Source organism: Ictidomys tridecemlineatus, chromosome 4, assembly GCF_052094955.1.
Source record: "Ictidomys tridecemlineatus isolate mIctTri1 chromosome 4, mIctTri1.hap1, whole genome shotgun sequence".
In the NCBI taxonomy this organism is placed as follows: Eukaryota; Metazoa; Chordata; class Mammalia; order Rodentia; family Sciuridae; genus Ictidomys; species Ictidomys tridecemlineatus.
Window position 1 is genome coordinate 16083015 of NC_135480.1, and position 14040 is coordinate 16097054.

At 33.3% G+C, this 14040-nt stretch overlaps 2 protein-coding genes across 2 annotated transcripts; both read right to left on the minus strand.

The window, feature by feature from the left end:
- Nucleotides 1-710: 710 nt before the first annotated feature.
- Nucleotides 711-1676, minus strand: LOC144376631 (olfactory receptor 5T7-like). Its single transcript, XM_078044883.1, has one exon. The coding sequence runs from the start codon at nucleotides 1659-1661 to the stop codon at nucleotides 711-713; it is 951 nt and encodes a 316-aa protein (XP_077901009.1). The 5' UTR covers nucleotides 1662-1676.
- An 8708-nt stretch (nucleotides 1677-10384) lies between these two features.
- On the minus strand, nucleotides 10385-11356 carry LOC101978570 (olfactory receptor 5T7). Its single transcript, XM_013366239.2, has one exon. It carries the CDS (start codon nucleotides 11330-11332, stop codon nucleotides 10385-10387), a length of 948 nt encoding a protein of 315 aa, XP_013221693.2. The 5' UTR covers nucleotides 11333-11356.
- Nucleotides 11357-14040: the final 2684 nt, after the last annotated feature.

Genomic DNA, 14040 nt, shown 5'->3' on the forward strand with positions numbered 1-14040 from the left:
AAAATGCTGAAAATATCAATAGTCTAGTATCAAAATCTGTGAGGATTTTAAAGATGAGATTAGGCCTATGATATTGGAAGTCAGAATAGAAGAGGAAGAAATTCATGTTCATGAATTAGGCCAGTGATCAGACCTTGGAACTCAAGCATGCTATCTGTGGTGTCTAAACAACAAGGTGGGTAGATTGCTCATAGACATAAGAATACAGTAGATTGCTTTGAACTGGATTCAGTTACTTATGGCATCCTGGAAAATTTCCAAACATTCTGTGGCATTTTGTGTGTGTTCTTTTTGCATTAGCATGGGGCTTGATCAAGTTGGTGAGATGATATATATATATATATATATATATATATATATATATATATATATATATAAATTATAGTTGCAACTAAAATATATATAGAGAGATCAACACAAATAAATAGAATATTAAATAATATGTAAGTATATGCAAGTTTGTGTTGGATTTTGTACCCTTATAGCAGAATTATGTATATGCATATGCATATATATATATGCATATGCATATATATATATATATAAGTAAGATTATTGTAAATAGATGATGCAGGATTTCTATAGTTAAAACAACACAAGAGAGGACTGAGCATATAATCACAAGAGAATACACTAAAAAAGGGAACAAATATATTTTGCATAATCTCATAATACTGTCAATCATTACTCTCAATTTGTTCAATGAATGTCTACCGTGAAAAATAGATTGTATTGATTAAACAATTATTCCCCAAAACTCTCTTCATTGCCTCTTTTACATCTTTGTTCCTCAAACTATAAATAATGGGATTCAGCATGGGAATAACAATGGAGTAAAATATAGACACTGTCATGTCATGTTCCAAAGCATAGTTGGATGTTGGTCTCACATACATAAATAGAACAGTACCATGAAAAATGGACACTGCAGTTAAGTGAGAGCCACAGGTAGAAAAGACTTTTTGCTTCCCTTCAGCAGAATGTATCCTCAGAATAGCCAACAGAATGAAACCATAAGAGATCAGGACAATTAGTATAGTACATATCTCAATAGAGCCAGCAAAATAGAAGAGCAGAAGCTGGTTGGGGCGGGTGTCAGAACAGGAAATTGCAAGGAGAGGAGGGATGTCACAGAAGATGTGGTTGATTATGTTGGATCCACAGAAGGACAGGCTGAAAGTGGCTGTGGTGTGTGTTATAGCATGCAGAATTCCACCAACACAGGAAGCCAAGATGAGTGGCACATAGACCCTGGGTGACATGCTCACTGAATACAGAAGTGGGTTGTAGATGGCCACATAGCGATCATAAGCCATGGCAGCCAAGAGAAAGCACTCTGTGGTTCCACAGGTTACAGCAAAAAACATCTGGGCTGCACAGGCACCAAATGAAATGGTTTTCTCCCTTGACAAAAAGTCTACCAACATATTTGGAGTGATAACAGACGAATAGCAGGCATCTATTGAAGACAGTACACTCAGAAAATAGTACATTGGGTTGTGCAGCCGGGAATCCCCAATGACCAGTACAATCAGTCCTAAATTTCCCATGAGAGTAAAAAGGTAAACTGCTAGAAACAGGAGGAAGAAGAAGATCTGCAGTTCAGGGTTGTCAGTGAAGCCCTTCAGCACAAATACAGCTACTTCAGTGACATTCTTCATGCTGAAATCTCATGGAACACACTTGAAGATGATCATAAAATGATAGGTGATGACACTAGGAAAGAATGAACAGCACCATGACTAGAAGGAACATGAAACATTTTTTACAGTGTATAATTTTCAATCAGCAGTCCAAAAGACAATGTGAATCAACTGAACATTTCAATCACTGAAGAATCATTAGGAAGTTATGAGTGTTAACAAAGTAACCCAACATGTGCCATTTCCCTTAAATGATGAGGTCAAATGGTTTTTGGACCACTGAGTTCCATTAGCTCCTTTCATATAAAATCACCTTAAAGCAAAAAGAGTGTAGCTACAATGTTTGTATATGTGTTGAAACATGTAGAATTCTGATTGTATTCCAATGTTTTCCTCTGATATAACATCTCAAGTATGCATATATAAAATAAATATATTTAATAAAATTTTGATAATTATTTATTTAATAAGTACATATTTGAAATATATATTTGATAAATATGTATTTTATGATATATATTATATATATATTTGATATCTGCATACTTGACTTGTTATGTCAGAGCCACTTTTCATTGAAATAGAATCAAAATTCTACATCTTTCAATAATTGCATTCAATTATTTCCCATAAAACACTCATTTGAAGAATCTGCACACTAATGTTTATTTTACAAGATTGCAGTAGATATTCAGGGACAGACAATTTTGTTTCAAGAATGTGGTGAATCAGTTTGCATTTACAAGAATTCTCTGGGGATTAAATGCATTTAATCAAATAAGGTTGTTACATTTTTCCTGTATCTGCACTTTATATCCCTGAATTATTCCTTAGAGAATAAAAAGCCCTGTGAGTTGAGTTATTTGTGGAAAAAACCCTCATGCACTCTTGAAAAGTACATGTCCATTTTCTATGTTAAAGGGGATTACTTTTGCTTTGAGGAAATTTATGTTTTTAGCTAAATTCTTCTTTATAAAGGATTTGTAATTTGAAAAAGACAGTAATTTGGTAAAAAAAATTATATTATTCCAATATATCAATATTAACACAAGTTCAAAGGAATCAGTTACTGAAAGACGAACTATTATTCTTGAAGATTGTATAAGATGAAGTTATAAATTTAATCTCTATTCTATTTTGACAAATCCTATCTCAATTGATGATAGAAAACACCAATTATATTAGGCTTCATCAACTAATACTAAGTCTGCAAAAAAGAGAGAAATGATAACATGCATTTATTGAATTTTTGATAAAGAAATGTTCCTTTATGCATATTATGCTATCTCACCTTTTGTGACTTTCACAGATAAAAACTGTCAGAAACAAGATTCATTGTCAGATCTCCCTCCAGGGTGGATTCACTTGGCTGCTGTTTTCCTGTCTCCTTTAATATCTTGGCTTCATTGTGCCACTGGACTGTGTCCCAAGCAACACCCTGACACAGGAAATTAAAGTCTCAATTTTATGTTTTAGGATTTTTTAAACCATCAAACCTAAAAGAAATGATATAAAATGTGAAGCCATCTGAAGAGACTACAAAATTGTGTAGCAGGTATGTGGCTTTTACCAAATTACTGTCCTTTTCCAACTATACCAAGATAGAAAACCCCACAGAGTGGAAAACATCCCATTTTCTTACCCTCTGTTGATAGATTCATGATTGTTCTTACTTTGAACTATTTTCCTCCACCATCATCATAAAAGCTCACATTCAATAAAGAGCACACTTTTTAATGTAGTAATTAATAAATTCAATATTTTCCACCTTTCTTCTTTTCCCAGTAGTTTGGATTTAAATATCTAGGTAGAAAACCTCTTACTAAATCAAATCTTAATATAAGTAATCCACACCTACAAAAGGAAAGAACTACTTATTACTTATTCTTTGGTAGCTAAAATTATCTACTACCAAATAATAGATTTATAGTCAATAGCATAGGTTCTAGTTCCCCAAATATGCTTCAAATATCTGAAATTTTCTCTTACCAAAGGATCAGCAAATAGAACTTTGAGTGCGATGTAAGTATGGCTAATTTAAACTGTTTACATCCACTGAAAGAACTGTTGATGAAGCCTACAACAGATGTCTCAAAGGGAATAAGCCCAAATTATCTTCTGTTTCCACAGAGCAGTTTAATGATTTGCTTCATAACAAAAAGTAAATCATTTTGGATGAGGCCCAAGATGATGCTATTTATTGAATGAATAGTGTTCTCTGTTCTGTTTTTAATATTTCAGATTTGCATTTCCCTAATTATTGGTGGTGTTGAACATCTTCTCTGCATACCTTTTTGCCATTTTCTTCTTTACATATAGTCAGTTCCTTGATTATTTATAAATAGCTGATTTTGTTATTTTTTAGGAATTCCTGTTTATTCATATGTGTTTTGGTGCTGGAGATTGAACCCCTCTACCACTGAGCCACATCCCAGGCTTTCATTGTGTTTTTAATATTCACTTTATATTAGAGTGTGGTTTGTGAATATTTCATCCAATTTTGTACAGTTACCTATTCACGCTGTTGATAGCTCCTTTTCATGGCAGAAGGTTTTTAATTGCATAGTCTCACTTTTCTCTCTCTCTCTCTTTTTTTTTTGCGGGGGGGTGGTGGGGGAGTGATGGTGCTTGGCTTTGATCTGGAGGCCAAGAAATTATGATAGATCCCATAGTCCTGTAGCTTTTATGTTAAGAATTTTTCTTTTAGGACGTATATTTAAATCTTAATCCATTTTAAGTTGATTCACCTACATGATATGGTTGGAGATTCTGATTATATTCTTTTGCATGTGCATATTTAAGTTTACTAAAATCATTTGTTGAAAATACTATCTTTTTCCAGTTTCATATATTTAAAACCATTGTTGAGTAACAGTGGCCATATGTGCATGGCTTTTGTTTCTAGTTTGCTGATTGTGTTCCATTGCCCCTTATTTATTTTTTATGGGAGTACCTATTTTAAGAACTTCTTTTAGTCATGTTAATCAATTCATTTTCATCAGATACATTAAAACATAAATTATTCATACTAAGTTGGTAACATGCAGTGCTTCTATGTATGTATTCATTAGGTCATATTTAAATCTAGTTAAACATTTATAAATATATATTTATATGTTGTTTCAAATAGCACAATGATCTCCTGCTCCTCCCTTGTGGTTCCAAATGAAAGCATTTCATTGCTTTCTTATGCAAATCACATTTTATTGTATACTTCTCTATGAACTCTGTATACCTCAATCAGTGGGTAAGCACTTGGGTTGCTTCTCGCTTGTGGCTATTGTGAACAGTGGTGCAAAGAACACTGAAATGTAGACATCCCTTCAATGCCACAGTCCGCCTGCAGCAAACTAACGGGGGGGGGGGGCGGGGGGGGAGGGTGATGAGCAACTTGTGTACATTAATACAGCAGGAGTGGGAGCCGTTTATTGTAGGACAAGAGGGGTATATATACATTCCACACAGCTTATCTTAATTAACATAAACTAGATACAGCAGTCAACCAATAAGGAATCTCCACACTTAATGGCTCCCTGGCATTACTTCACAAAGCACTCCCTCTGGCAAAATGCCAGGCGCCATCTTGACTTGTTTACAGACCCTAACACTTCAACATGCTGATTCCATGTCCTTTGAATATATACTCAGAAGAGGAATGACTGGAGAATGTTGCAGAATCTACATTTTATTTTACCATAATGCATTCTAGCAACAGTGTACATGTCTTCCCTTTTGTTCATGTATTTACCTGAGCTTGTTGTTATTTATTCTTGTTTTTGTTTATTTGCTTCTTGGTTGTTTTTTTTTTTTTTTTTTTTTGGTAATAGTCCCATTAACTTTTTTGAGATGATATTTCATTATGGTTTTGATTTGAATGTCCCAAATGATGAGTGATACTGCACATTTTTTTTTTAAATTTTCTATTCTCCATTTATATGTTTTCTTTCTAAAAATGTCAAAGTTGATCTATTGTGCATTTCTAATATGGGTTATTTGGAAGTTTTAACTATTGATTTTTGACATTGTTTTCAGATCTTCCATTAAATTTTTGTAATCCATTTAGACTTGATTTTAGTAACTAATGAGAGATAGAGGACCAGTGTTGTCCTTCTGAATGCAGAGATCCACTTTTCCAAGCACATTTTGTTGAAAAGACTGACTTTTTCCCCTAATGTGTGTTCTTAGCACTTTTCTTGAACCTCAGCTGACTTGAGATCCATGGGTTCCTCTCTCTCCTTTCCCATTGGTCTGAAGGTCTGTTTCCAAGCCAACTGTAACTGATCTAATTGCTGTAGCTTTTTAGTATATATTAAAATAAGGCAGTGTCTGACTTTCACATTGTTTTTATTGGTAAAGATGGCTTTGGCTATTGGTGCATGCGTGCGTGCATGCGTGCATGTCTGTGTGTGTTTCTGTATAAATTCTGGACAACTTTTTCTAGTTCTGTGAATTAGTGCAATGGTATCTTCATAGAGATTACCTTGAATATGTAGATCATTTGGAATAGCATGGACATTTTAATATTATTATTTTTTCCAACCTGGAAACATGTTTTTTTTTTTTCGTTTTACTGTGACTTCAACTTATTTCTTTAACATTATGTAGGGTCCATTTTCAGGATTTTTCACTTTGCTTGTTAATTTTTTTTCCTAGATATTCATTTGCATTTGTAGCTTTTGTGCATGGTATTTTTGTCTTCATTTCCATTTCAGATGATTTTATTTTGTCAAAAAGCAATACTTCTGGCTTTTTATTTCATTTTGACTTTGTATTCCATAATATTGCTGTATTTTTATTAATTCTAAGAGTAATTTGTTGCAATTTTTTAGATCTACATATAAGATCATGTTTTCTACAATGACAATTTCACGACTTTTTTTTCCAATTCAGGTGTCCCTTTTGCTTTTTTTTTTTGCTTGGCTGCTCTGTCTGGTGAATAAAAATGAAAGAAGTAGGCACCCTTGTTCCTGATCATGGAGAGGAAGGTTACAGATTCTTGCCTTTTAGTATAATGTTAGCAATTGACTAGTTAGATATGGTCCTCATGATATTGTGGTGCCTTCCCTAACATTCCTACATGTTCAGTGATTTTATTTTTTGAAACACATTTTCTGCATACATAGAGATTATATATATATATATATATATATATATATATATATATATATATATATATATTGAGAGAGAGAGAGGGAGAGAGAGAGAGTCTTTGATGTTCATTCTGGTGATAATGTTTATAATTGTTATGGAGTTCCACATATTGACACATGTTTGAATCCATGGGAATTATCTCATATGATAATACTGAAAAAGCTTTATAACATGCTGTTGGATTTGATTGGCTGAAATTTTTCGAGGATTGTTTTACCTTTTTTGATCTAGGATATTGGCCAATACTTTTTATGCCATGTCTTTTTGAGGTTTTGGTGTCAGGGTATTGTTGGCCTCATAGAATGTGGCCAACAATAGGAAAAACTCCTTTCTCTTTTATTTCTTGGAACAAATTAAGAAAAGTTAGTGTTATATGTCCTTTATCTCTTTAAATTCCAGAAGGGAAATGTTTTCTCTTTGATGAGAGTTTTTCATTACTTACTCAAACTTATTGCTTATTACTCATTTACTTAAGTTTTCTATTTCTTCCTGATTCATTGTTGGTCCTTGATCAGGTATGTGCATCCAGGAATTTGTCCATTTCTTCTAAATCACCAACCTTGCTGATATAGAGTTGTTCATAAAAATATCCAATGAGCCTTTGTATTTCTGAAGTATCATGTGAGATTAATTCTCATTAGTTTTCTTCTTCAGTACTGGGTTTGAACCCAGTACCTTGCACCTGCTAGGCAAATGTTCAAATATCCTTCCTCCCTAGTTAACCACTTTTTATTTAAGTAAGTCTTTTTCCATTTTTCATGTCTAAATATGAGTGAATCAATTTTCCTGATCTTTTTAAATAAATGACTCTTCATTTTATTGATTGTTTACATTTGTGTTAGTGTCAGTTCCACTTATTTATGGTCTCTTCTTTGTCATTTTTTCCTTGTAAAATCTTTGTTTGTTTGTTTTGGTTTTGTTTGGTTTGGCTCTCTTATTCTTATTTCTTGAGATGTACTGGTAGGGTTTTTGAGTTCTATTTTGTTGTTGTTGTTGTTGTTGTTGTTGTTGTAGGTATTGCTTGGCATAAACTCACCCTTTCACATTGATTTTCCATATCTCATTGTTTGTATTTTGTATGTTGTGTCTGCCTCTGAATTTATTTCATGAAACATTGAAAGTTTTGACTCATTAGTTTTTCCAAGATAGATTATTCCACTTTCAAGTAATTTTACAGTGCCCAAAGTATCTCTTCATAGTGATTTCTGGTTTTCTTGTATTAGGCTGAAAAAGATTATATGATTTAAATTAAAACATTTGTTCATACTTGTCTGTGGTTGGTCACATAATGCTTCTGCAGAGTATGCCATGTGCTGAAGACATAGATATGCAGTATCTAAGGGTTGGATGGAATTTTCTGTAGATGTCTATTGGGTCTGTTTTGTGTAAGGAGAAATTTAAAACTTGTTTCTTCACTAATTTTCACTCAGTTTAATATATCTATAGCTGAAAGTGGAATAATAAATTCTCATAGTATTGCTTTATCTCCAAGGAAAAAAGAGACACTGTAATCTTCTTATTTATGTATTTGGGTGCTTTGATTTTGCATACAAATATTTGCAATTTTTATTACCTTTAGCTAAATTGACCAATCTATCATTTTATAATTATCCTTTTGTGTTTTTGTTGCTTCTTATTTTAACTTCATTTTATCTGATATAAATATGGCTACTTTTTTTTCTCTTGTGGACTTAATCTGCATGGGATATCTTACTTTATTCTTCAATATCCATGCAACTTTACTTAGATATAAAATCAACCCCTTGAAAGAAACACATAGTAGTTTCTTGTTTTTTTTTTAAATGAACTTATACACTCCACATCTTTTAATTGGAAAATTTAATCCATTTACATCTATTATAATTAACATAGGGACTTCACCTCCTTGTCGCATATAAGTAATAGATGGGCAAGAATCAGATCAAGCAGGATGAACACAGGCAACTTACCCCAGTCTCTATCCTCCCTTCATACATACATCCAGTGAAAAACATTGGGCAACTTTCTGTTGTTTTGGTTTTCTTATTTTCTATTTTCATAGGTGTTTAAATATATTTTCATGTAAATTACTCTGATATAAATTTATAAATATTCAATATATATAAAATGTTCATCTTCATCTGGGGGATTATCATTATAATTGAGATACACTTACTTAGGTGTAAAAAGTAAGATATCCCGTATTGTCTGATACAGTGTTATTTAAATGTATTAATCCCATTTAAGAAAATATATTTTAGTTGTACTCTCTGTAATAAGCGTAATGTCCTACTGAATTTAATGAAAAAGGGAAGCCTAGAGAGAGGAAATGGGGTTACAAAATAGTTTATGAACCATAAAGGAAGATGAAGAGATAAAGGAAAAAAATATCACTGAAACAGATTTAATGGAGACATATCTGTGTAATGAAAACTTGATGTGTTGGAAGCAGGGTTAAAGATGAGCACAGTATAGATCTTAGAATGTTCTTTATTGTACCTGGGCACAAAGGAGGCACAGCATCTTCAAAAGCTTCTCAGAGTAGTGGAATCAAGGAGAAAAGAGCTGAAGCTGAACAGGGCCAGATCTGTAGGAATCCTCTTGATAGATGTATGCTCAGTTCTGCCCCAAACAAAATATTTCGTACTTTCTACCTTACTCTCTGAATTGTGCTTTTCTTTTATTATTCTTTTATTCAAGTATAATTTTGAAAACTGCTAATGCCTACATCAATAGTCTGTGAGGCATTAAAGAATGGCTTCATGTCTATGCTATGGAAGACAAACATTAAAAAAAAAATAAGAAATTCAGCAGGGTGCCCTAGCTCACCCTTGTAATCTCAGCAGCTCTCTGGAAGCTGAGGCATGAGGATCACCACTTCAAATCCAGCCTCAATGAAAGCAAGGCACTAAGCAACTCAGTGAGATCTGTCTCTAAATAAAATACAAATTAAGGCTTGGGATGTGGGTCAGTGGTCAAGTGTCCCTGAGGTCAATCCCCAGTACTGTCCCAACTTCCCCCAAAAGAAAAAAAATTTACCTTCACCAATCATTCCATTGGTGTGCATCTGGAATGTGCGCATGTTATCTTTGGTATGTAAACCACAGGCTGAATAGATTGTTGCATAGAGATAAGGGTAGAGGAGATTGCTTTGAACTGCATTCAGGTACCTCTTATTCCATGGAAAAGGTCCTAGGCTTATGGAAATGGTCACTTTTTCTTTGGTTTAACATAGTAATTGATCAAGTTGGTTGACATGATAAAATTATTTATTAATGTATCTAATATAGTTGATACATTAGAATTTAGACAGAACACAATATAAATAATATTAAAAATTACATAAATAAATTCAAGTTTGTATTGTAATTTTGGACATTTCACTTAGTATCAGTAGGATGTACATACTTATGTGTATACATATTTAAGCATGAATATAGGAAAAATCAAATGAATGATTCCATATTTACAACAACACAAGAAAAGAATGACCATGTTTTGTATTTCAAACATCCACAAATAGGAAAATTATAAAAATACCAGGAAACAAACACTTTGAGGAACTCTTATGATACAAATATATAAGTCGCAATTTATTCTATTAATTTCTACTATGCAAAACAGACTTTAATGATAAGTTTATTACTCCCAAACACTTTCTTCATTGCTGCTTTTATATCTTTGTTCCTTAAACTGTAGATGACGGGATTCAGCATGGAAATAAAAATGGTGTAAAATATCGATACTATCATATCATGCTCCAAAGCATAGTTGGATGTTGGTCTCACATACATGAATAAACCAGTACTATAAAAAATGGACACTGCAGTTAGGTGAGAGCCACAGGTGGAAAAGACTTTCCTCTTTCCTTCAGCAGAGCGTATTCTCAGAATAGCCAACAGAATAAAACCATAGGAGATCAGGATGGTTAGTATAGTACATATCTCAATAGAGCCAGCAAAATAAAAGAGCAGAAGCTGGTTGGGGCGAGTGTCAGAACAGGAAATTGCAAGGAGAGGAGGGATGTCACAGAAGATGTGGTTGATTATGTTGGATCCACAGAAGGACAGGCTGAAAGTGGCTGTGGTGTGTGTTATAGCATGCAGAATTCCACCAACACAGGAAGCCAAGATGAGTGGCACATAGACCCTGGGTGACATGCTCACTGAATACAGAAGTGGGTTGTAGATGGCCACATAGCGATCATAAGCCATGGCAGCCAAGAGAAAGCACTCTGTGGTTCCACAGGTTACAGCAAAAAACATCTGGGTTGCACAGGCACCAAATGAAATGGTTTTCTCCCTTGACAAAAAGTCTACCAACATATTTGGAGTGATAACAGACGAATAGCAAGCATCTATGGAAGACAGTACACTCAGAAAATAGTACATTGGGTTGTGCAGCCGGGAATCCCCAATGACCAGTACAATCAGTCCTAAATTTCCCATGAGAGTAAAAAGGTAAACTGCTAGAAACAGGAGGAAGAAGAAGATCTGCAGTTCAGGATTGTCAGTGAAGCCCCTCAACACAAATACAGCTACTTCAGTGACATTCTTCATGCTGAAATCTCATGGAACACACTTGAAGATGATCATAGAGTGATAGCAGACCTTAGTAAGAAAGAATGAACAGCATCATGACTGGAAGGAACAAGAACTGTTCCTATAGATGTGCATGAATATATTCTTTACAATGTAAAATTTCTCAGCAGCAAAAGACAATGTGAATCAACTTATCATTTCAATCACTGAGGAATCATTTGGAAGTTATGAGTGTTAACAAAGTAAACAAACTTTTGCCAGTTTCTTTAAATGATCAGGACTCATTGTTATTGTACTACTTAGTTCCCTTAGCTCTTTCCCTATAAAATAACATTAAAGCAAAAATGTGTATGTTTGTTGAAAGATGCAGAATTCTGATCCTTTTCCAATATTATATATTATATATATTAAAAAAATATATTTGATAAATATATATATTTGATAAGTGTATTTTGAATTTCATATATTCATAAGTGTGTATTTGATAATTTAATATATTTGATAAATATACATATTTTATATACATATATATTCGATATCTACATACTTGAGATGTATGTCAGAGACAAATTTTGGAATAGATTCAGAATTCTTCATCTTTCAACAATTGCATTCAATGATTTGACAAAAAAATACTCATGTGAACAATCTGTATGCTAGTATTTATTTTACAATAATAAAATAAAAACAAACAGCTTTGTGTTAAAATATGGTGAATTAGTTTGTTTTACAGAGTATTCTTTGGGGATAATATGCATTTAATCACACAGGATTATTATATTTTTTTTCCGGTACCAACACTTTATAGTCCTGAATTACTCTTTAGAGTAAAAAAGCCTGGTGAATTTAGTTATTTGTGAAAAAGAAAAAAATTTATACACTATCAAAAATTACATTTCCATTTTCTGTTCCAGGGGGATTTTGCTTTGAGGAAATTGTCTTCAGCTAAGTTCTTCTTGAGACAGGGATGTCATCTATATGCTACAAAAATGTTATATTATTTCAACATTAACACATGTTCAAAGAAATCAGTTACCAAGAGGAAACAACTATGATTCTTGAAAATAGTATAAAATCAGTTATAAATTTATTTCAGATCTACCTCTACAAATCCAAACTCAATTGATGATAGAAACGGCAAATTATCTTGGGCTTCATCAGCAAATTCTGAATCTGAAAACGAAGAGAGAAATGATAATACCCATTCATTAAACCCTTAGTACAGAAACTTTTTTGTGTATGTTATTTCACCTTTTGGAATTTCCCACATAATGATCAACAGAAGAAACATTCAGTGCCTGATCTCCCTCCAGAGTGGATTCAATTGGCCACACTGTTTTCCTGTAATATTTTAACTTCACTGTGTCATTGGACTCTACCCCAAGCAACACCCTTCCCCAGGAAATTAAATCAAGTCTCAAATTTATGTTTTAGGATTTCTTCAGCCATTAAACCTAAAATAAATGCTATGAAATGAGTAAGCCACCTGAAAAGACTACAATACTGTGTAGCAGGAATGTGACTTTTACTGTCCCTCTACAACTATATAAACAAAGAAGACACCATAGGGTGGGAAATGTCCTATTTTCTTACCCTGCGTTGATTCATGATTATCTTTATTTTCAACTATCTTCCTCCATCATCAGCATGAAAGCACACAGGCAGTAAGGAGCACACTTATTGTAAACATAGATTCAATATTTTCCACTTTTCTTCTTTTCCGAGTAGTTTGGATTTAAATTTCTTGGAAGAGCTCTTACTTCTTTAGACATTAATGAATATAAGAGATCTCTCCATGTGATAGTAAAGAACTGCTTATTACTTCTCCTTTGGTAACTTAAAGGTCTCGTACCAGGTAACAGACTTTCCTTTGGTAGCCTAGGTTCCAATGCCCAAAATACCCTTCATAATTTCTGAAATTTTCTCTTACCAAAATATCAGCAAACATAAGCTTGGGTGATCTGTAAATGTGGCAAATTTAAACTGTTTACATCCCCTGAAGGAACTGTTGAGGAACCCCACAGCAGATGTCCCAAAGGGAATATGCCCAAATTATCTTCTGTTTTCACTGAGAAGTTTAATGATTCACTCATAACAAAGAGGAAATCATTCTAGCCGAGGGCCACGCTGATGCTGTTTATTCAGTGAATAGTGGTCACCGTCCTGTGTTTTAAATATTTTATGTTTGTATTTCCCTAAATATTAGGGAACGTTGAACATCTTCTCCACATACTTTTTGGCCATTTTCTTCTTTGCATGAAGTATAGTCAGTTCCTTTGATAATTTATAAATAACTGATTTTGTAACAATCGAGGTGTGACGTTTGTTTATTAATTATTTATTTACTTATGTATTTATTTTTGTGGTGCTGGGGATTTAACCCAGGGCCTTATGTATTCTGGGCTAGTGTTCTACCACTGAGTGTCATCACAGTCCTTCCTTGTATGTTTGAAATATTGTTCACAATAGATTGCACTTTGTAAATATTTCATTTCATACCATTTTGTCACTTGCCTTTTCACTGCGCTGATTGCTTCTTTGCCTTGTAGAAGATTTTTAGTTTCATATAGTCTCACTCAACTTTTATTTTTTTTTTTGCTAGACTCTGATATGGCCAGCAAGAAATTATGGCCATTTTGTTTTTGAGGGGTTTTTTTGTTTGTTTGTTTTTGTATTTTTTAGGACTTAGTTTAAATATTTAATTCATTTTAAGTTGATATACCTAT

What these genes read in the sequence shown, in the direction of transcription:
- LOC144376631 (XM_078044883.1), bottom strand. Translation starts at nt 1,661, where the DNA reads ATGAAGAATGTCACTGAAGTAGCTGTATTTGTGCTGAAGGGCTTCACT.
- LOC101978570 (XM_013366239.2), bottom strand. Translation starts at nt 11,332, where the DNA reads ATGAAGAATGTCACTGAAGTAGCTGTATTTGTGTTGAGGGGCTTCACT.